This window comes from Canis aureus, chromosome 30 (assembly GCF_053574225.1).
Source record: "Canis aureus isolate CA01 chromosome 30, VMU_Caureus_v.1.0, whole genome shotgun sequence".
Lineage (NCBI taxonomy): Eukaryota > Metazoa > Chordata > Mammalia > Carnivora > Canidae > Canis > Canis aureus.
In genome coordinates, this window is record NC_135640.1 from 16,050,582 (window position 1) to 16,073,674 (window position 23,093).

Here is a 23,093-nt window from a genome sequence, read left to right on the forward strand (position 1 = left end):
TATTCTGATTTACAGAAGATCTGGGAGTTAGAGGAATTAGTAATTTGACCAAGATCACAAAGCTCGGGAAATGTCATGTGGATTTAAATCTACCTTGTCTGACTTTTAAGCACAGTAACCTAATTTTATATTTACTTTGCCTTTAGGTGAAGTTCGCAATCATTCTGAAGTACCTCCAAGCCTTTGGCTGGCTCTGGGTATGGCTGAGTGTGGCTACTTACGTCGGGCAGAATTTGGTGGGCATTGGACAGAATTTATGGCTTACTGCCTGGGCAAAAGAAGCAAAGCACATGAATGAGTTCACAGAATGGAAACAAATAAGAAACAATAAGCTTAACATCTATGGATTATTGGGATTAATTCAAGGTAAAAAAAAAGTCTAGCTACCTCTTTTTTTCTTTTTCTGACCTATTTTATTTGAATGCAAGCATATGGCATCATTTTATTTCAAATAGTTTTCAAGTATTTTGAGATAATTCAAATGCATATGGTTTTAATTCATCATATTTGAGAAAGTAAACCAACACTTGTGTGTCTGCTACACTGCTCACATTAAATAATGTATTTATCTCATTTATTCCTGACAAAAAGTATTTGGAAAGTTGTTATTATTCCTATTTTACAGCCAAGGAAACTGAGGCCCACGTACTAAGTCATTCAGGACTCAAAAGTCTTGACTACGTGGCTACTCACAGTATGTGTGAGACTTGTGATTGGTATGAAGATCAGGAAGTGAGTCAGTTAAAAACTACATCGTAAATAAAGTCTAAAACTCCGTGGCAAGCAATAAGTGCTATAAAAGTAGTAAAGAAAACCTGCAAGGACACAGAGCAGGAAAAAGCCATATTTGAGAGTTAAGATAATTTCCAAGGAATAGTTGTCATTTGAGGTGAAACTAAAAGAGTGGTTTGAATTTTATGAAGCTGAGGTTACAGAGAAGGAGCACAGGTGACAGAAGCAGAGAGAAAGATGTGAGTAAAGACGGGTGGGGAAAGAAAGGGGCATGAGTGAGAGTGCCAGTTTGAGTGGTCTTAAAGTTATTTGGTATAGGATAGTAGGGAAACTAGAGGTGGGAAGGTAGTTTGGAGGTTTGTTAGAGATGATAGTTGGAAAGACAAGTGGGAAACTTTGAGAATTTGAGGGAAAAGAGGTGAACTAGGGTTATTTTTCAGACTAAGGATGAATTAGCCATGATGAAAAAGAAAGATGTACTTTTAGTGGAGGGATTAAATCAAAGAACAGCGAGAATTTGGGATTGATAGGGAAGGAATAATTGAGTATCTTTCAGGTGGAAGTCTGGATGGGAGATAATCTAACATAGATCTCTTCTCTGATCTATCTCCGTGTCACGCAAAGCATCTAGTCCAGTGCTAACCAACAAGTAGAGAGTGGAATGGGATTGATGAATAAAAGATGGAGGAAAAGAAATGAACAACAAAGGAATGGTCAGAGAATGGCAATGCAATTGGAGAAAAGGATAGTTAGGAAAGACATTGCAGCGAAAACATATGTAAGAATGAGTGATTTAAAACTAGGAAAAAGGCCTCATTCATGGTTTTGAAGTTCAACTTGAGTAACTGAGGGAATGATGAAGACAAAAATGAGGAAACCAGGATAAAGTCTTAATTGGTGGGACAGAGAATTCAGTTGACTTCAACTCAATTCAATGGTGAATTCAATTTTGGATACATTTAATAGAAAGTGTAGATGCATTTCTCTACTTTTTTTCTTCCAGTAGGCAAATTTAAGTGCCTGTCTGGAATTGGGAAGCAGAGTTCATCATATATTTGTAAAATGGAGGGCTTAGACTAAATCATTTGTACATTATCTCCAATCTCTAACACTCTAGCTCTGTGGTTCTACCGAGATAGGGAGCCATTGTAAAAGAGAATGAATGAGCCATAAGAGAAGATGTGATCACCATGAATGGGGATTAAAAGCCACAGGGGTGAATGATAGGTACTTAGGGAATGCCCATGTACAGCCAGTTAGGAGACTGACTTCAGGGAAATTGAGCAGAGATAAATTCCTGATCAACAGATAAACAAAAAAAAAAATAAAACAAAACAAAACAACAACAACAAAAACACACCCAAAACACAAAAACACAATAATGTGAAGGCTTGCTCTGTTCCTGGAAACCCAAATCATTTTAGTTATAGAGGGTAAAACACATGAAATTGCCTTTGTTTCACCTTTTATGGTCCACAAAAATGGTAATTTCATATGGTTTAAACTAATTTATTCATTCATTTAACGTATATTCTAATGAGGGATTCTTTAAACCTTGGACATGTTACTTAAACTTTTAATTTTATCATTTCTAGAATGTAGAAAATTTCTACCTAAATATTGCTACAATAAATTGAATTAGCTAATATGTATAGAGCTTACAGAAAAGTGCTGAGCATATAGCAAGAGTGCAGTAAATGTTAGCTATTATTTAACAGTAGTGGAAATGAATACTATGCACAAAGTCCTACAGATAAAAGGTTTCAGAGCCAGGATTTGTATCCATGTGTACCCGATTCCCCAAACTATTTTCTTAAGCAGTAAATTAACATTTCCAAAAGAGTTTTACATGAAGCACTAGAGATGCTCCATAAATATAAGTTTTTGTAGTTCAGTAGGTCTGGAAAACTGATAACTATATTTTTCTGTGCATCTGGAATCTTCTTTCTTTCCTTTTACTAAAAATTTTGAGATATTCTACAATAAACTGACTTGTTTAGTTCCATCTAACCCAATATTTCTCAAATCCATTTGACCGTGAAAAAAAATGTTTTTCTTGTGTGGTCTATCAATATCTTGAGCAACTTGTTTTCCATGGAATGTACTGTGGAAAACCCTATATAATGATACATATCCTTCCAAGTATTATGTAACAAAAGCCAAAAAAAAAAAAAAAAAGAAAAAAGAAAGGTAATGTTTCAAAGAAGTTCTCAATGGTTCTGAAATGGTGCAGAAATGTTAAGAAGAAAAAAAATTGAGAATAGACCTATGATTATAGTCAAAGATGCATCATCAAGAAAAAGACAGGAAAAAAAACAAAAAAAAAAAAAAAAGAAAAAGACAGGAAGAGAATATAGATTGTGGATAGTTGAACAATTGATAATTAAGGAGTAGATACATATTGTTCTTCAAAGAAGTTAGGTGATTTGGAAGAAAAAAAACATATTCAAAAGTATGGTAGAAATAAACAGATTTTAAAGTACAAATATTTTGTGTGTGTTTGTAAGAGGAAGGAAAGGCACCTTGAAGGAACATGATAATAAATTCAAACAAGAAAATAATATGTGGAAGTCATACTATCTAAGGATATTCATTAGGGAAAACATAAAGAGATACATGCATTTGGTAAAAAAAAAAATGAAGATAAAAAGTATGAAACTTAGGACTTTGCTTCTCTTTTCTTCTTTCCTGTATTTACTGTGTGGCCATTGTATTGCTTGTAAGTGTCTGCATCAAAAAGCCTGCAAATATTATGAGGCATATTTGTTTATTTTGCCATTCCATTAACATTATTCATTGGGGAAAGAGATGTTGTTAATGACTAAAATGAGATATAAGGAATACAGTATGAGAGATATAATGTGTTTGGTTTTTAATCAATAAGAGCCAAGTCTATTGGTTTGCAATTTGCAACTCATTGAGGAAAGAATAGATATAGCAATCTAGAATTCTGAGCAGCAAAAGAAACACCCATGTATACAGATATCTCTATATCTGTGTCTATCACATGTTCATACAAGAGTTAAACTCATACCAATCCAGAAGCTCATGTTACAAGTTTAGGGGAAATTCAATATACTTTGTTTTTTGTTTTTGTTTTTTTACTTTGAAGGATATTTTGAGTGAGCAAATATCATTTCCTATACTACACAAGGTATGACAGTTCATTGTTCACAATTTTACTTTTGTAAAGTCTTACTTTTTTAATCAGAATTTTAAAAATTTATTTTTTTATTTAAATTCCAGTTAGTGGGCAGCCCGGGTGGCTCCGCGGTTTAGTGCTGCCTTCAGCCCAGGGTGTGATCCTGGAGACCCGGGATCGAGTCCCACATCGGGCTCCCTGCATGGAGCCTGCTTCTCCCTCTGCCTGTGTCTCTGCCTCTCTCTCTCTCTCTCTCTCTCTCTCTCTCTCTGTGTCTCTCGTGAATAAATAAATAAAATCTTAAAAAAAATAAATTCCAGTTAGTTACATATAATGTAATATTAGTTTAAAGTGTACAACAGGTGGCGACGGGGTCCGTTGGGCGGAACCATGGAGGAAAAGCCTTTCAGAGCGCCTTTGGGTACCAGGGCTCAGACGACTCGAGCCCAGACAAGGACACCCGGAATCTGTGGACCAGGGCCACGCTGTCGCAGCCGGAGCTGAATGTGCCGCGGTCCAAGATCTGCGATGACTCGGACGCGGAGGGCAGCAGCCTGGGGGTACAGTCGGAAGGCCGGCCGCGAGTCGGGTGGTGGCTGGGAAGAACGGGAGGACGGAGAGGACAAGGACGGCTGCAGGCCGGGGGATCTCCACGGGCACTTGTCTTTGGAGATGGAGCTGCGTCGGGGCAGCATCCTGGGAAGCCATTTAGAGGAAGACGTCGATTCCAAGACCGAGACCGAAGTATCTTCCTCAGAGTCCTGGCTCAGTATGTCGAGGCACACACCCCATGGAGCCTACTGGATAGAGCAGCAGAACAGGCTGCCGCTGCCTCTGATGGAAGTCGTGGAGAATGAAGCTCTGGAAATCCTCACCAAAGCCCTCTGGAGTGAGCACTTCCCCCCCAGCTCCCACAAGAGACCCTGGGGGATTTTGCAGGGCTTGGGCCTCTGGGAGTGGGGTTTCAGGATGTGCATGCCTTGTCAGATTCCCCTAACACCCACAAGTATTCCAGGAGCCCTACCAAAAGTAAAAAATGGGGGGACTGGGCACAGGGACACCCAGTCAGGAAAGCATGGGTGACTTTCAGGGGCCTGGGCTCCAGCCTTAATGCAGCCCCTCTCTAGCTAATGCGGCTTTTCTAAAGCTGTTTCTACACTCCCTAGTCTTTGTGTGACCTTGGCTCCCTCCCTCCATGCTATGAGGAACCACTGGACAATGGATTATTTGGGTAAAAGTCCCCTCCTTTGCCCTGCTTATAATATAAGACAGGGTTGCTGGCTAATTGCTTAGAGTAGGTGGCCCAGGAGGTGTCCACAGAGCTGCCAGCTACCACAGTTTAGGCCTGCAACACTCTAACCTTGTCCTCACCATTGCTCCACCTCAACACTCTCATCCTCCTCCACATCCCCCATCTGTTTAGCGTACAGGTGTATAACTTGACCCTTAAAAAAACCTGTCAGGGCCCAGCACCTTGGAGATCCAGTTTCCAGACTAACACAGAACCGAGTGCCAAGCGTTCGTGCCACCCCAAGTCACCCGCGGTTCCTCAAATCTCACATGCAGCGCCGCTGCTGGGGAGCCCATGCCCTGCTCACTGCTCTGAGTGGAGCTCTGTCCTCCAGGCTGCCGGTCAGGGATGGCCCCGATCACTTCCTGACCAAGCAGCTGCAGCGATACATCGAGGGGCTCAAGAGGCGTCAGAGCAAGAGGCTGCACCTCGTAATGTATTGAGAACGCCGCTTCCGGCTCAAGTGACCGACAGCCCGACTCCAGCCCCCCACCCCTGTCCCGTCCCCAGAACCAAGCCTGACCCCGTCCACGTGGAATTTGAGTCCTAAAGAAATAAAAGACTGTGCACGGTCAAAAAAAAAATAAATAAAGTGTACAACATTTTTTTTACTTGCCATGTATCTTTCTATCTTTATCAAGTTTTTATTTAAATTCCAGGTCACTTATATACAGCTTAACATTAATTTCAGTTTAAAATTTAGTGATTTATCACTTACATATAACATCCAGGGCTCATTACAGGTGCACTCCTTAGTACCTATCATTTATTTAACTCATCCTCCTGCCCATCTCCCCTCCTGTAACTCTCAGTTTGTTCTCTACAGTTAAGAGTCTATTTTCTAGTTCGTCTCTGTTTTTTCCCTATATTCATCTGTTTTGTTTCTTAACTTCCACATATAAAATTATATGGTCTTTATCTTTCTCTGACTTATTTTGCTTAGCATAATATTCTCTAGCTTCATCCACATCCTTGCAAATGGCAAGATTTCATTCTACTTTTATGAGTGAGTAATATTCCAGCATATTGTGTGTGTGTACATGTACATACCACAACCTCTTTATCCATTCAATGGATAAAGACATTTGGGCTCTTTCCATAATTTGGCTATGGTAGATGATGGTGCTGTAAACATCAGGTTGTATGTATCCCTTCAAATTGGCATTTTGGTATCCTTTGGGTAAATACTTAACATAATTGCTCCATCATAGAGTATTTCTTTCTTTCTTTTTTTTTTTTTTTTAACTTTTTGAGGAACATCCATACTGTTTTCCAGAGTCGCTACACCACTTTGCATTCTCACCAAGAATGTAAGAGGGTTCCTCTTTTCTCCACATCCTCACCAACACCTGTTGTTTCTTGTATTGTTGGTTTTAGCCATCCTGACAGGTTTGAGGTGACATCTCATTGTAGTTTTGATTTGCATTTGCCTGGTGACAAGTGATGTTGCGCATCTTTTCCATGTCTATTGGCCATCTGTCTGTCTTCTTTGTAAAAAATGCCTATTCAGGTCTTCTGCCCATTTTTTAATTGGATTATTTGTTTTTTGGGTGTTGAATTTTTTTAAAGACTTTATTTATTTATTCATGATAGAGAGAGAGAGAGAGAGAGGGGAACAGAGACACAGGCAGAGGGAGAAGCAGGCACCATGCTGGGAGCCTGACGCAGGACTCAATCCCGGGACTCCAGGATCACACCCTGGGCCAAAGGCAGGTGCTGAACCCCTGAGCCACCCAGGGATCCCGGCTGTTGAGTTTTTTAAGTTCTTCATATTTTGGATACTAACTCTTGATCAGATATGTGATTTGCAAATATCTTCTCCCATTATATCAGTTGCCTTTTCATTTTGTTGATTCTTCTTTCACTGTGCAGAGGCTTTTTATTTTTATGAAGTCCCAATAGTTTATTTTTGCTTTTGTTTCCCTTCCTCAAGAGACATATCTAGTAAGAGATTGCTATGGCTGATGTCAAAGAGGTTACTGCCTGTGTTCTCCTTTAGGATTTTTATAGCTTCAGGTCTCAAGTTTAGGTCTTTTAATCTATTTAGAATTTATTTTTGTGTATGGTGTAAGAAAGTGGTCCAGTTTCATTCTTTTGCATATTGCTATCCAGTTTTTCCAACATTTGCTGAAGAGACTCTTTTATTTTTAATTAACTATCAGTAGATATAGGAAGTATTTTGTAATGAAGCAACAGATTATGCAGTCTAATCAAAAGGATTTTTTCCTGATTGGATTTTTGTGTAGAGTGGTCTTTAGTCATTAAAATATGAATCTTCCCAGGACACCTGGGTAATCTCAACTCAGATCTTGACCTTAAGGTCATGATTTCAAGCTCCGTGTTGGACCCTACACTGGGCCTGCAGCTTATTATAAATAAATGAATAAATAAATAAATAAATAAATAAGAATCCTTAATGTTTTCATTTTTAATTTTTTTGCATTAAAAAGTTTAAATTTTCTAAAGACATTATTAGGTGCAATTATAAGTTTTCTATAAGTGGGTAACCCTAAGAAATGAAAATATATAATTTCTGAGTTTTTCAGTAGACCACATCTGCATCTTACAGAATCCTGTCCAATGAAGAGCAGGCTGTATTCACTTACATCATCATAGCTCACAAAATAAAACAGGCAGGCAGGGGTGCTTTAAAGCATAAATAGCATTATCACATTTAATATCACAGACCTACTATGAATAACATAGAACACTAACATTCAAAAGAAACTGGAGCTCAAAGCACAATGTTAGATATATATATTTTTAACAATAATAAAACGCTTACTTCATTTTCTAAATAAGAAATAGTTCCAAACATTTTTTCAGGGGCCCCAGCTATTCTCCTTAGAATCTCTAGGACAGTCTAAACATCCTCAATGTATTGTATTTTAAGCCTCATTGCTAGGAACTTCCTTTCTCCAATCCAATGTGAAAAATATAGGCACTCTAGTTTCAAAGTGCAAAGTTTAAAGAGTACACTCCTGCTTCTAGTTTAAGATGAGTGAGTGGATCATCTGCTTTACTTACCTCACAAAATTCCACTGAAATGACAGTGAAAAAATATAGAAGGAAAGACTTCAGAAGATTTCAGAGTGATACATTTCTACATCAGCAGTTAAGCTGATAGTTAATCATGGGTAGAAGAACCTGCAGCCCAGAACAGAGAGGGGAGAAGCTGTACCCCAAGAGAGAGATGTTCATTTGAGCAGTGGAGAAACACTAAACTCATAGTCCTGGGTAGAGAGTAGGATTGAGCTGCATGGAAATAATCAAAATAAGTCACTAGACCGTTGTTCTTTTGGCTCATTTGTCTCTCCTACAAAATCCACCACTATCACCACCATCAGATGCACCGCAACAACATTGTAAAAGTACAGTGAGAACTAGAAAGCTGATGTTTAATGAGGAAATTAGGGTTCCTAGTAAGTGTGGCATAGATAGAAGAAATTCTCCTTAAGTGGCTTTTGGAGAAGCTCCAGCTTACATGTCTGGATCCCAATATTCAGACTCTCTGTGTCATGTCTGCCCACTTATGTGGAATTTGAAGCAATCCCTTTCATTTAGAGGAAGAAATGTTGGAGGAAATTAGTGTGTGCAATAGCAGAAGGAAGCCACACCAGGTACCTCTATTAATTAACCTGATGTTTATCTCATATGTTTAAACTGATAATGATGATAGTTGTGTATTTTAATCAAACCAACAGTATAAATAAGTGCTAAAAATAAAGCGATGAAGTCCAGAAATAAAACAATCCTATTTGAAATAGAAGCTTAAAATCCCAAATTAATGTCTTCAGAGATTCAAAATATTATATCCACAAAACAAGTGCAAAAATATGCTGAAATAAGTTCAATTTTAGACAAAAAATTCTTGAAACATTTAAAGAATTTAAAAGAGACTATACAAGTGTGAGAAGATAAATTAGAAGAAATTATCCTAGATGTATAACATCAAAAAAATAGATGGAAAATGATAATAAGAACATTAGAGGAATAATCCAGGAAGTTCAACATTCATGTAATAACTTCTTTAGTAAATGCAAGTGAAAGTGATCAAATTCATAATATTTAACATTTCCCATATCTGAAGAATGCAAGTGTCTGATCTTTCAACCATTCCAATTAAGAGTGGAAAGAAAGAGCCAAGAGAGTAGTCTAGGTTCCAAAGAGGAAGGGGCTAAATACGATGAAGGAAATAATAGAATATCTAATGAGTTTGAATATATTCAGAAGACATTTGCTGACTATTGAAGTGTTTGGAAATAAATTAGTGCTTGTTGCATAGAAAACTAGAAATATGAAAAAAGTGGTGAACTTCATGCATAATGTATGTTTAGTGGCAATATAAATATTGAATATTTATTTGAGGAAAGAGGGTGGCACTCTGTTTTTGAAGGGGAAGAAACAAGTACGAGGGGAGTGAGGTAGAAAAAAATAGAAAATAAAAAAAAAAAAAAAAGAAAAAATAGAAAATATTTAAGGCTAAAAAATCATTTAACAACAGCATTTGATATTATTTAAAATATAAAGGAATTAGCTGAAATACTTTAAGATAGTCAGGGTCAACTATCATTGTTTTGTTTTGTTCTAAATATACATAAAGGAGTAAGAATCACACTGGCAGTATTAGCAGTTTTGTGTATTAGAGCACAAGGAAGCAGTTGTGTATCTTCTGTGATTCAGAGCAAACTAGCTTAAGTAACATGGAAATTTATTGACTCCTCAAACTGAAAAATCCAGGCATAGGTCTTTCTATGTACTCCATCCCTGTGCTCCAAAGAAATATCCACTGCTCTTTATTTATCAGCTCTACTTACTGTCTTCATTGGCTTAATTCTCAGGCTTCAAGTGGTGTTGGAAATGTTCTGTCTCGAGATCCCTGGGTGGCACAGCGGTTCGGCGCCTGCCTTTGGCCCAGGGCGCGATCCTGGAGACCCAGGATCGAATCCCACATCGGGCTCCCGGTGCATGGAGCCTGCTTCTCCCTCTGCCTATGTCTCTGCCTCTCTCTCTCTCTCTCTCTCTCTCTCTCTGTGACTATCATAAAAAAAAAAAAATTAAAAAAAAAAGGAAATGTTCTGTCTCAAAGAACTTCCTTCTATAAAAATCCATGGAGTTACTCTCCTTGAAACAATTTGAGTCACATATCCATCTTTCACCAGTCACTGTATCAAAGCATGTCTTCTTCCAGCCCTACAAGTTCTTTAATTTGAGAACTTTTTGTCCTTTCATTTCTTCTCACACACTGATAGCTCTTTGATGAGCTTGTCTCTTTCTTGTCATAGTTTATCAAATGCAGGTAACAATACTCAATAGAAGCTGACAACTATTTCAACCTCTTCCACTAAAGCTCTATGCTTATTATTTATATGTATGTCTTTTCAGTTGTTGCAAGAACAACCCTTCCACCAACCAAATCTCAGTAGCTGAGACCCATAAATGAAGGAAGGAATAAATAAATAAATATTAAATTAAATATATATATTTAATTTATGTATATTATATATAAATTTATATATTATATATAAATATTTATTTATTTATTTATTTATTTATTTATTTATTTATTTATTTATTCCTTACTCATACCATGTGTTCATTGTGGGTCAGCAGGAAAAGGACTCTGCTTATTCTTGGCACCCAAGTTGAAAAGCAATTCCAGACCATTATAAATGTTGGCAAGCACTATGCAAAGGTAATAAACTTTAGCAGTTCTAATAACAGCGATTAAATGCTGTAACCCAGTATTAGTTATTGTTTCTCCTTCAATTTATTCAGAACTCTTCATAAGGTTCCATAAATCACAAGGAGGCCAAAAACAACTTTACCATGGATCTAGAAGCTAAGAGAACTAAAAATATTTGACTAGCAGCACTGGTAACTACCGTATCACAAAATTAATGGATTGCTAGTGTTCTGTGAACCTGTTCATTCCGTTACGTTTTGTGTATTTCTCTAGGCCCTATGCTTATGAATAAGGAGGACCCTTCTTTGATAAGATGGCAACCCATCAGAGTGTCTATATTTGCTATCAATGCACCATATATATCTATACTTAGTCTGTTCTACAATTACACATTGTTAAGTTTATTCTTTGAGTTTTCCATGTAAAAAAAAATGCTATGATAAGCAACTTTTTGAGAGTTAAGGTACAAAATTCCTTAAGAGGTTAACATATCTCTGATAACAATTTGTGTTTAGGTCTCTTTGTCTGCTCTGGAGCCTATATACTCACCAGAGGATCCCTGGCTGCCTCTCGAACTTTGCATGCTCAACTATTGGATAATGTGCTGCACCTCCCGCTCAGGTTTTTTGAAACCAATCCCATAGGCCAGATCATCAATCGGTTCACCAAGGTAAGTAAAACCACACCTTGCTGAATAGCATACCTAAAAATGATCCATATTTAGTACCTTGTAAAAAGGTACTAAAAAAAATCACCCTGAAAAGATGGGATTATGTTTAGTATAGATTTTCTTGTTATTTTATTTCTAATTCTTGGGAAATTTATAATTGATGTCCAGCAGCATCACATCTTTCAGACAAAAAATAACCCTTGAAAATTGCTGAAAGAATCCAAAAAGCATATGTGCTCTGGTGTCTACTACTACAATTCTTACATACACTCAGCTTGAGAATCATGGGTTTGGGCTGAGAAGTAAAGAAAATATAAGTCTATATGAAGATAACTGGATTTTAAGCATTCTGCTTAAAAAGTGCTGTGTAGTTGTCATTGGGAAGTACAAATTGCTTGATCATAGGCATCTTGTTATTAGAATGCCCTCTTAACAACTACAACTGACCAAAGGGGGAAAATACATGAGGGTGGATTGGGGAAGGCAAAGACCATGTAGTTAGATTTATCATCAGATTGTCACATCTGGGTAATTCCTAAAGATTTTTACATTGAATGACATATTTCTTCTTCTCCTCATTTTAAACCATGAACAGTTAAAAATAAAGTGACCTGATATCAATTTTTTCAGGACATGTTTATAATTGATATACGTTTCCATTACTACTTACGGACCTGGGTGAATTGTACATTGGATGTTATTGGAACAGTTTTGGTCATTGGGGGAGCTTTACCACCCTTCATTCTAGGGGTTATTCCCTTGGTTTTCCTCTATTTCACTATACAGGTAAGTACTTGGATTTTTCTTTTTTTTTTCTTTTTTTTTTTTACTTATTCATGATAGTCACAGAGAGAGAGAGAGAGAGAGAGAGAGAGAGGCAGAGACACAGGCAGAGGGAGAAGCAGGCTCCATGCACCGGGAGCCCGACGTGGGATTCGATCCCGGGTCTCCAGGATTGCGCCCTGGGCCAAAGGCAGGCGCCAAACCGCTGCGCCACCCAGGGATCCCAGTACTTGGATTTGTATGTGTAATAATAACATAAGTTCACAGTCAAATATAGGCTTAGACCCACTTAAATGGACTGTTAAGTTCACATTCTTTAAAAAGCAGATTTCAAAAAAGGATCCCATTTAATAGAGAGTTACTGGGGAATGCTTGTAACAGATAGAAGAGAGGGAGCAGGAGAAGGCTGAGTAAGCCCTCAGACAGTGATGCAGATCTGATTCCTGTGATGAAGAGAAGAGGATTGGGTATGAAAAATCTTGGATTGCAGGACAGTTCTATGGAAAGATCCATCTCCATGAATGGGAAGTCTACAACCAATGTCACCCATTGGAGTATCCCACGTGACCCCAAAATGGGCCTGCGTTAGCATCCTTGCCTTCCATACTCAGTTATTGCCTGGAAGCAACCTGTGGGTTACATGGCCTCCATGCTAATAGAGTAGTAGATCCAGAGCAGAAGCAGCTGGGCTGTCAGTCAGTTGTGCTCCTGCCGCAGCGGAACAGAGTCGTGTGTTTTTATGATCTCCACAGAATCTTTATGGTATTTACATTTTAGCAGAAAGCAAATTTGCTTGTAAATCCAAAAGAGACACAGATACTGCCTTTTTGTCCTGTTATCCCTGATATCAGTAAAGTACTCCTAGAAGAAGTAAATCTATCTCTTGTGATACATATCTTTGTTTTCCAATTAAAATGTGGTCAACCACATTCCAAAATTATGTCACTGTGGGGCCACAGTATAAAAGGAAATTTCTTAACACATATTTAATTTAAATATGAAAGTATTTTGAGGCTGTTTACATAAAAGGATGCAGTTCTGGTAGTTCAATGCTTTCCCAAAATTTAAGCTTTAAAATTCATATTGGAGTTTGATCTGCCCAAAGGAGAATGTTAATAATGTTCTCATTTCTACACCTAAGCTATTATTATTCCTCCCACTACCTATGTTTTCCCTATTCTCTCTGCCTTGACTGGATCTTACTTATCCTTCATGGCCTAGGTCATATTTCATTTCTGTGTGAAGTATTCTCCACCAAAATAGTGCAAAGAGATCAAACTCATCTAGATATTATGGATTTATTATACTGCTAGTATTATAGCAATTTTTTAGACCACAAATTGTCTCCCCCGTGAGATTGAAAGTCCTCCAGGGTAGACACTGTCTTAGGGCTAAAAGAAAAAAATCTAGGATATGAGGGATAATATTGAGAATCTATTGTATCTTCTTAAAAAAAAAAAACAACCCCCATATCACAAGTGAAAATTTAGATGATAGTTTTATGGTTGGTAAACTATACTAGGATGACCAGGGGTGGAAATAGTCTAGAAGCCATATCTTGTTAGGGGACACTATATAGGGTGAGCCCTGAAGTGAATTCAGTAGCCTCAAGTTCTTGTCACTTTCTTGACTCCCATGCTTGGCACAGCACTTCCATTTCCAGGTTTCTTTGCTTTCCCTATAAAATAGAAGGTTTGCTTTATATCAGTGCTATGCAAAGGAGGGTCCCTGGACCTATGGACTATACTCCAGACCTACTGAATCAGAATCTCTAGTTGTACTTCTTTTTTTAAAAAATCACATTTTACAACATATATCCACAGACACACACGTGTGTGTAATAATATATATAATAATATATATATATATATAATTTGTTAATCACATCCTAATAAAACTGGGAGGAAATAAAGAATCTAACAGAGTGAGACCTAGAGTTTGTGTTTTAACAAATCCTCCAGGTGATTTTTACTGAAGTGTGAGAAGCATTGATCTAAATCAATGGTTCTTAAGGTAAATACTCTCGATAGATTCATGGAAGGGACTTCAGGACTTCTATAATTCACTGAAATTTTATGAAAATTTCTTTATGATAATCTCTTGAGCCTCCTTGCAGTCCCAGAATGCCATAATCCTCTGTGCTCTCCAGGGCACTTACACAGAGAGTGTGTAGACTATAAGTTGACAGGCCATATGTAGCTTCAGATATGTTTTTGCTCAGCTTGCTCAGTGTTTTTACTAAAACAAAGATATTTTAAAATCAGAATTTTATATAAAACTCCAGGTCCAAAGATCTTCTTGGAAAAACTTGCAAGATGTGGCAACTCTTGATTTTCATTTACAGTTGGTAATGATTATCTGGAGCTGATAAATGCTGGTCCAGTTAACTCAGGGCATGCTCCCTCCAGCTCTGTAGTGTCCACCCATCTCAATTAGTGTCAACCAAGTTGGAGGAGATTAGACAATTAGACTTATGGCTGCACTGGTGAAGTTATTTTGTAGGCCAAAACAATTTTTTTCTCATAATTATATTTAGGTACAAAAATATTATTGTTTGTACCTTTGGTTGCCTTCCTTCATTTAATGGGTTAACTCCTTAGTCATATTTCCAACATGTGACATGGTGCTTCTTCCATAGTAGGTACTCAGTAGTGGTTGTTTGAAAGGATTATCAAAGTGGAGCTTTGCCCAATTCTGTTCTAGTTATGCTGTCCAGAATTTGGGTTTTTACTGTTCCAAGGGTGTATTAATTTCTAAGTCTCCTGTAACAAATTTGGTAGCTTAAAACAACAGAAATTTTATTCTTTCACAGTTCGGAGGTTAACAGTCAAAAATCAAGGTGTAGGCAGGATTGGTTCCTTCTGGAGCCTTTGAGGGAGAATTGGTTTCATGCTTCCAGTGACTGTCAGCAATTCTTGGCATTTTCCTTGGCTTATGCACACATTACATCAATCTCATCTTCACATGGCTTTCTCCTTGTGTCTTTTTGTCTTCTCTTTTTCTGTATCTTACAAGGACACTCAGCATTGGATTTAGGGTGGGCCCACCCTATTTCCAGGTCTGATCTCATCTCGAGATCTTTAATGACATCTGAAAGATTCCATTTCTACATGAGGCCACACTCACAGGTACTGGAGTTAAAATTTGAGCGTCACGTTTTGGGATCACTCAAGTATCATGCCATTTTCAAACCAGTGAAGCAATTTCTATTACATCTTTCCAACTGCCTCTTTCTGTCTTTGGGTTAGAGATACTACGTGGCGAGTTCTCGGCAGATCCGACGATTGGCAGGAGCATCTCGTTCTCCTATCATTTCCCACTTTAGTGAGACTTTATCAGGGGTGTCCACCATCCGGGCCTTTGGACATGAACAGAGGTTCATCCAGCAAAACAAAGAGGTGGTGAATGAGAACTTGGTCTGTTTCTATAATAATGTAATTTCAAACAGGTAAGTCACATCAGTATGCCTTGTTCAAGACCAGTCTCTTTTTATTTTTTTATTTTTATTTTATTTTTTAAAAAGATTTTACTATTTATTTATTCATAGAGATGCAGAGAGAGAGAGAGAGAGAGAGGCAGAGACACAGGCAGAGGGAGAAGCAGGCTCCATGCAGAGAGCCTGCCGTGGGACTTGATCCAGGGTCTCCAGATCACACCCTGGGCTGCAGGCAGTCCTAAACCACTGCACCACCGGGGCTGCCCAAGACCAGTCTCTTTTTAGATGTCTTATGCACCGACTTTTAAACGGAAAGAGTGCTCTGTAATGGCATTTCATTAATTTGTTTTAAAAAAAGAAGGCCTTAAATATGTCTAATATTTAATATACATTTAAGTTAGTGTATCTATTTATATTCAAATAAAAAGTACATGCTATTTTACATGAAAATAATGTCCCAAGTTTTTTTTTTTTTTTTTTTAAGATTTATTTATCTGAGAGAGAAAGAGATAAACAGAGCAAGCAGGGAGAAGGGTAGAAAGAATCTTCAAGCACACTCCCTGCTGAGCACTGAGCCTGATGCAAGGCTCCATCCCATGACCCATGAGATCATGACCTGACCCAAAACCAAGATTTGAACTCTTAACCAGCTGAGCCACCCAGGCACCCCAGGTTCCAAGTTTTTGAAAGTTATACAGGATGCTATAGAATTAGTAATGTTATGATCCTCTGTTTTATTTTGTATTTGTAGGATATATTTTATTTGCATATAATAATTCATATTTTAAATTTGAGATTATCACTTCACATAAAGGAGAAAAATGAAATATTAAGTAATAGCTGGGCACATTTTAACTTTTGAAGACTAATTTTATAATATAAAAAAGGGTATGTAATTGGAAAGGTGATTTGTTTTCTGATAGGATCTTAAAATATGGCACATTTTAGCTAGTGTTCTTTTTTATTTTTAATTCTGATTAAGTTTTAAAACAAAGTTCTGCAAAACTCAAGTGTGTTTTTATGCAGAGGAATCCTTTAATCTGTCGTCATTGTAACAATCCTATTTTGATTGAGTTCTAAGTAAGTGAGGAAAAAAAACAAAAAAACAAACAGCCAGCTATTGATATTTACATTTTCATTTCACAGAGAAGAGTTCATACTAAGTGCACCAAAACTTTTGCATCTCAGTTGAGGAATATTTTCCATTATTACAGGTGGCTGTCTGTTAGGCTTGAATTCCTTGGCAACTTAATGGTTTTCTTTGCTGCACTGCTTGCTGTGCTGGCTGGCAATTCTATAGATTCAGCAATAGTTGGTTTGTCCATATCCTATGCCCTAAATGTAAGTAATAATGATTTTGTGGTATTTGATATGTTTATAATCCAGTTAATTAAACTCTCTGCTCCTTTGCCTGTCTGAATTATAGATTCTATTAGCTAAGTAATGAGAGACAAATCTGGATTACCCTAGAGGCTCATTTCTTCCTCTGTTGCTACTAGCAGGAAGCTGGCTCAGCAATTCTAAGTTAGCTCACAGAAAGAACAGGCTGAATGCTAGAAGATTCAGAAACTCATGGCATTGCCTAATTACCTAGAAGTTTCCTGTTCTCCTATACTTATAGATTTATAGAATGTCACAGTGGTAGGGCCTCTCTCCACCATGGCCTGTCCATCCGGTTTGCCCAACCTAACCAAGGAGATAATCTAAACCCTGGGGAGAATATATGCTCTACTTTGCTTGTAAGTTTTTTCCTAATAAGCTGTATTTTATATTACACTGAAAAGCACTAGTGGTATGAGTGTGTTCATGCCCTTTGTAAAATAGAATATTCCTTAAGCTACTGAATATAATTACATATTATTTAGAAGATAAGCCTAGATGATTTGAGTACCTACCTTTCATCCCTTATCCAAAATGCTTAAATGCAGTTGCATTTCAGAATTCAGAACTTGGGCTTGTAGAAAGGAAATATGATACACATACTATAGCCAAGGTTTGGGTCAGAACCCAATAATCCATCGACTTCTTCTGCAGTGAAGTATGTGAATGTTTACCCTAAGTGGGTTAAATAAAGACTTTTAAGACCCCATATCAGTTCAAGTCAAGTTGGCCATCAAATGATTTGGCACCAAACTTGAGAAAAAACTGAATTGACAGTTTTTTGGCTTTTAGAATTAGGCTAGAATTACAACCTATATTTCTGGGTATAATGAGAAGAAAATAGAGTTAAAAAAAAAAAAAAGAGGAGACAAGAGTGGTGAAAAATTAGGAGAACCCTCCTTTTGATGAATGATGGTGAGGAATGTTGAAGGTAACACTGTACACAACTTTTTTCTCACTTGAGGTGTACATTTCTTGAGGCATATCCTGTCAGTCTTGGTATTCATCATTACTTACACCAAGGAGGGACTCCTTCAACATATGTTGAACTATACTCATTCTATCTACAGCCAAAAAAACGTTATGTATGATGTGAATGAGTTTAATATACTTAAACACTTATGTGTTTATGTATAACTATGCTTACATTTAAAGTTGTTAAATAATCAGAAGAGATAAAGTATATGAAAACTACGAAAAGTGAAACTTTCTAAGATATTATTAATATCTTAATAATAAAATAGCCTTAATAAAAGGCTAAAGAACCATTTATTAAGATCTTGGCTTTTTCTCCTCCAGATTACTCAATCTCTCAATTTTTGGGTGAGGAAAGCTTGTGAAATTGAAACCAATGCAGTTTCCATTGAAAGAGTGTGTGAATATGAAAATATGAATAAAGAGGTAAGCACTAATACATAACTAAAAATAGATGCAAGATTAAGATATTGTAATGCACGTTGAATTGACATTTAAAAACATAAATTTGAAGTGAAACTTGCTTTTCCAAATTCATGTTATGATATTCAGTTTTCAATGAAAGTAAAACCCGGGGATCCCTGGGTGGCTCAGTGGTTTGGCGCCTGCCTTTGGCCCAGAGTGCGATCCTGGAGTCCTGGGATCAAGTCCTGCATTGGGCTCCCGGCATGGAGCCTGCTTCTCCCTCTGCCTGTGTCTCTGCCTCTCTCTCTGTCTATCATAAATAAATAAATAATATTAAAACAAAAAAAGAAATTGAAACCCAATCTATTAAAATCCACCATTATTTTATATATCACTAAAATAGAAAAAACACCAGAGTTAACTGAATTGCAATAGTACTTAATTTTAAGACATGTAAAAATTAAAAATGATTACCTGTCTTTATTTTTTTTTAAAGATTTTATTTATTTATTCATGAGACACAAAGAGAGAGAGAGAGAGAGGCAGAGGAAGAAGCAGGCTCCTTGCAGGAAGCCGATTTGGGACTCGATCCTGGGATCCTGAGATCACACCCTGGGTCGAAGGCAGACACTCAACTGCTGAGCCACCCAGCCATCCCTGATTACCTGTTTTTAGAAGGCACAATGATTTGTCCTCTATCAATGTAGAGTAACATATGCAACCTAAGATTTAATTTTGTGAGAATTTTATGTTGTGAAAAGTGTCTGAGTATAGTTATCTAATAATTAAAGTCTGTGCAATTTTTGAATTTGCTTTATTGTTTATACCTTCTGTCCTATTTCCTCAGCATTAACATCTCTGCGGATGGGAAGGAGGAGGAGAATAAATCAGTTTCTTTTGTTCCCTTTAATTAATTATAATTTAGAAAGGAGAAGGATGAGACTATTGATACAGTGTAATATTTGAGTTATCTGCATATTTTCCTTATCTGGGTTATTTCTGCCTCCCAGTTCAATGAATTAACAAGGGAGATGCTAAAGTTGACCTGAATTTCTGTATCTTCTTCCCGATAATGGTATCTAAATCATGTAATGCTCCTCTTTTGCTCATAACTAACTCTTAGGAAGAGGTATCCCTCCTTCAAATAGAAAACCTGGTTTCCACTTGTATTTTTGGTAATATCTCTTCATGTCTTCTGTCAAACTTTGCTCCATTAACCACTTTCTACATCTTTACTTTCTACATCTTAGCATCCTGCCTGCCTTGCCCCTCTTCGTCTATAAATATGCTAAAATATTATCTACATCCTCCAATTCCTACCTAAATTTTGAATCATCCCCTAGATTCTACCCCAGGTCTTACCTTCCTTCTTCACACAAATTTAATGGAAGATTAATCCACCTTCACAACCTCTAATGATTAGTATTCGGTTCGCTCAGTCTAGTGCCATGTCGTGACCACTACATAATTTTATTGTTTTGAATATTTTCTAATTTTTTGTATATATATTTCTTTGTATATAAACTTATGTATGTATAAATTTTAAAATATGTTATTTTCAAATTGAAAGAAACAGTAAAACACGTAAAACATATATATCCACACATTTTTTAAATTTAAGATTTATGTATTTTTTCACACACACACAGAGGTGAGACAGGTAGAGGGAGAAGCAGGCTCCCTACAGGGAGCCTGATGTAGGATTTGATCCCAGGACCCCAGGATCACGACCTGAGCCAAAGGCAGACGCTCAACCACTGAGCCACCCAGGTGCCCCCATCCACACATTTTTTTTTTTAAATCATCTTTATGTAATTTGATGCAGGTCTGACAAATACTGTTACAGAAACTCTTAACGTGGAAGAAGTAAATTGCTCAGCTAATTCTGTTTACTCTTCTGTAACCCCATCTCTCTGCACCTTTGTACAGAAGAATTCTTTGGAATAACCTATACTTCCCTCTTTCCGTTTTGGACTCTCTCCAGACAGGCTTCCAATCCCACCACTCTACTGAACATGTCCTTGTCAAGATCACCAGTGGTCTCCTGTCAGTCCTCACTTGGCCTAATCTGTCATTTGACACTGGTGATCACTCCCTCTGATGAGCACACTTCACCTTGCTGCCCAGACACCACACTGTCCTGCCTCTTGCTGTTCCTCCAATGTCCCAGACACACCTCTGTCTCAGGACCCCAACATGTGTAGTTATCTGCCTGGGAAGCACTTCAACCCATATCCACATGGCTTGTTCCTGTATCATATCCAACCAAGACTTCCCTATCCACCCTACTTAAAATTACACCACCACTACTAACCTTGCCTCTCTCCCATCTTCCAAGCTTTATCATTGTCTAACGTTCTACATATGCTATGTGATTCTTTCTGTGTCTCTCTGGCATCCTGCATGCTCTGTGAGGACAAAACTTTGTATTTGTTTGGCTCACTGATGAATCTCCATTAAGTAAATACTCAGTATCAGAACAATGAATGAATGACAGACTATCCTCATCTCAGCTAAAATTTCAAACAGGTTACCTTCGGCAACTTTGCAGTTTTAGAAGATTCTTCTTAATAACTGTACAGAAGATAGGAAGCCTTGTTACCTTTAAAATTTTATTTCCAAGTTTTTCTTGTAACCAGAGGAGAAGTTTTATAGTTATAGAAGTTGGTAATATTTAAAACTATTTTTGGGAGATTATAATATCCACGAATGTTTTCTATCACTTTTGTTTATATGCATGATAATTATTTTTTGGGGGAAATGTATTTTTTGATAATTACCATAATATTTCTTTGTTTTATATGTACCAAATTATTTTGGTAATAATTATATAGTGATATAATTATTATAATATTTCTTTGTTTTAAGGCACCCTGGATAATGTCTAAAAGGCCTCCATCACAATGGCCTGATAAAGGGATAGTGGAATTTATTAATTATCAGGCTCGATACCGAGATGATCTTGGCTTAGCATTACAAGATATCACTTTCCAGACTCATGGTGAAGAGAAGGTACCATATATATTTCATAAGTTTCACTTTCCCTTTTATCTGAATTCACTCATTGTTAAGGTCAAAGTACAGTATGGTATTGAATATAAGATGGTCTTTGTTCAAATTTCATATAAAAATAATAAACTCAGGTGGTTGGTATATACAGAGTAAGTTTTTCCTCTTAAAAACACAGTATTTTTAAATTGTGCATACTATATTATGAAACATGTTACTTTATTTTTCAGCTTTATTGAGTTATTAGCAAGTAAAAAATTATATATATTTAAAGTGTACAATGTGATGGTTTGATATACATATATATATAGTGAAAGGATTACCACAGTCAAATTAACACATCTGTCACCTCACATAGTTATAAGGTATTTTGTTTTTGCTTTGTTTTGGTTTTCTTTGGATGTGGTAGGAACACCTAAGATCTACTATCTTAGCAAATTTCAAGTATACAATACTATTAACTATAGTCACCTCGGGGCACTTGGATGACTCAGTGGTTGAACATCTGCCTTTTGCAAACATTCCTTTGGATTTTCTATCCTTTTGGCAAAGGGTTTCTGTCCTGTTTGTTTTATTTGGGGAAGGAGGGTGGAGAAGCCTCATTTGAAAGTCCTGAGAAAACCATCCCATTATCAAAGTCATCCTTGACCACACTCTGAACAGCTAGTCCCAACATGGTTCAGGGGTGGTCTGCTTTTCCTGGGGCTGCTGGCATGCTCTAGTTAGATGGTTACTAAATTACTCAAAAGTCGAGAAAACTCATATATTAACCTGAGCCTTTCTCATAAGTGATGAACTTTGGATAAAGAGTGATCATTAGAAGTCATATTGTATCTTCCATGCCAGTCAGGGTCATTCCATTTGGCAAAATTAAATCCCACTGACCCGACACCCAGTGTATTTGTTGTCAGTGCAAAGCCCCAGTCCCTTACAGAAAGCACAGTGCAAACTGTTTATGATCATTTCATTACAGATTGGAATTGTGGGACGGACTGGAGCAGGCAAATCAACACTTTCAAATTGTCTATTTCGAATCGTGGAAAGATCAGGAGGCAAAATTATTATCGATGGTATTGACATATCAACTATTGGACTTCATGACCTTCGAGGCAAACTTAATATCATTCCCCAGGTAAAGTCTGTTTTGTCAGTAGACTTTTTTTTAACTCCCTCTCGGTAATCGTCTTTTTTTTTTTTTTTTCAAATCTGTTCCTTCCAAGCATCTTAATTCATTTCTAGAAGCCAGAGCATTTTAAATGTGTTATTAAAAATCGCAACAACTGAATCCTATTAAACACGCTTACTCTAAAACATTCTTCCTAAATGCATTTGTCAATTTGAAAAACTGGTATTTTGCTTTACAAGTTTTCTTCATAATAGTAAATGCAAATAAAATTGTAAGAGATCAGGCTGAAATGCATTGGTATTTTTTGGAAGAAAAAAAATCACTGAGCCTTTTGCCTAATTGGTAGAGTGAGTATATAATTTTGCCTCTTTGATTTGAAATTTAAAAACATTTTAAAAGATGAAAAGAACAATAATTCAGTTAGATCATTTTTTTCAAGTCCTTTGATTTGTCTATCT

The 23,093-nt window shown here is 37.0% G+C and overlaps 2 protein-coding genes across 6 annotated transcripts in view; both read left to right on the forward strand.

Moving 5' to 3' along the window:
* Positions 1-23,093, forward strand: part of LOC144301742 (multidrug resistance-associated protein 1-like) — an 87,686-nt gene that overhangs the window by 61,083 nt on the left and 3,510 nt on the right. For 3 of the 5 annotated variants that reach the window (XM_077878794.1, XM_077878797.1, XM_077878796.1), the window contains 8 exons: positions 147-366; positions 11,367-11,521; positions 12,152-12,307; positions 15,553-15,752; positions 16,955-17,081; positions 18,420-18,521; positions 21,369-21,512; positions 22,483-22,641. In XM_077878794.1, the coding sequence (XP_077734920.1) occupies positions 147-366; positions 11,367-11,521; positions 12,152-12,307; positions 15,553-15,752; positions 16,955-17,081; positions 18,420-18,521; positions 21,369-21,512; positions 22,483-22,641 (1,263 nt within the window). Of the gene's footprint in view, positions 1-146; positions 367-11,366; positions 11,522-12,151; positions 12,308-15,552; positions 15,753-16,954; positions 17,082-17,361; positions 17,480-18,419; positions 18,522-21,368; positions 21,513-22,482; positions 22,642-23,093 lie in introns of all 5 variants that reach the window. The other 2 variants (XM_077878795.1, XM_077878798.1) reach the window with 2 other exon arrangements.
* On the forward strand, positions 4,224-5,757 carry LOC144301744 (uncharacterized). The gene is made up of 2 exons (XM_077878803.1): positions 4,224-4,763; positions 5,441-5,757. The coding sequence occupies exons 1-2, from the start codon at positions 4,379-4,381 to the stop codon at positions 5,713-5,715; spliced, it is 660 nt and encodes a 219-aa protein (XP_077734929.1). The 5' UTR covers positions 4,224-4,378; the 3' UTR covers positions 5,716-5,757.

What these genes read in the sequence shown, in the direction of transcription:
- LOC144301744 (XM_077878803.1), top strand. Translation starts at nt 4,379, where the DNA reads ATGTGCCGCGGTCCAAGATCTGCGATGACTCGGACGCGGAGGGCAGCA. An exon ending in CCTCACCAAAGCCCTCTGGA is followed by an intron (nt 4,764 to 5,440) that starts GTGAGCACTTCC and finishes TCTCACATGCAG; the next exon opens with CGCCGCTGCTGGGGAGCCCA.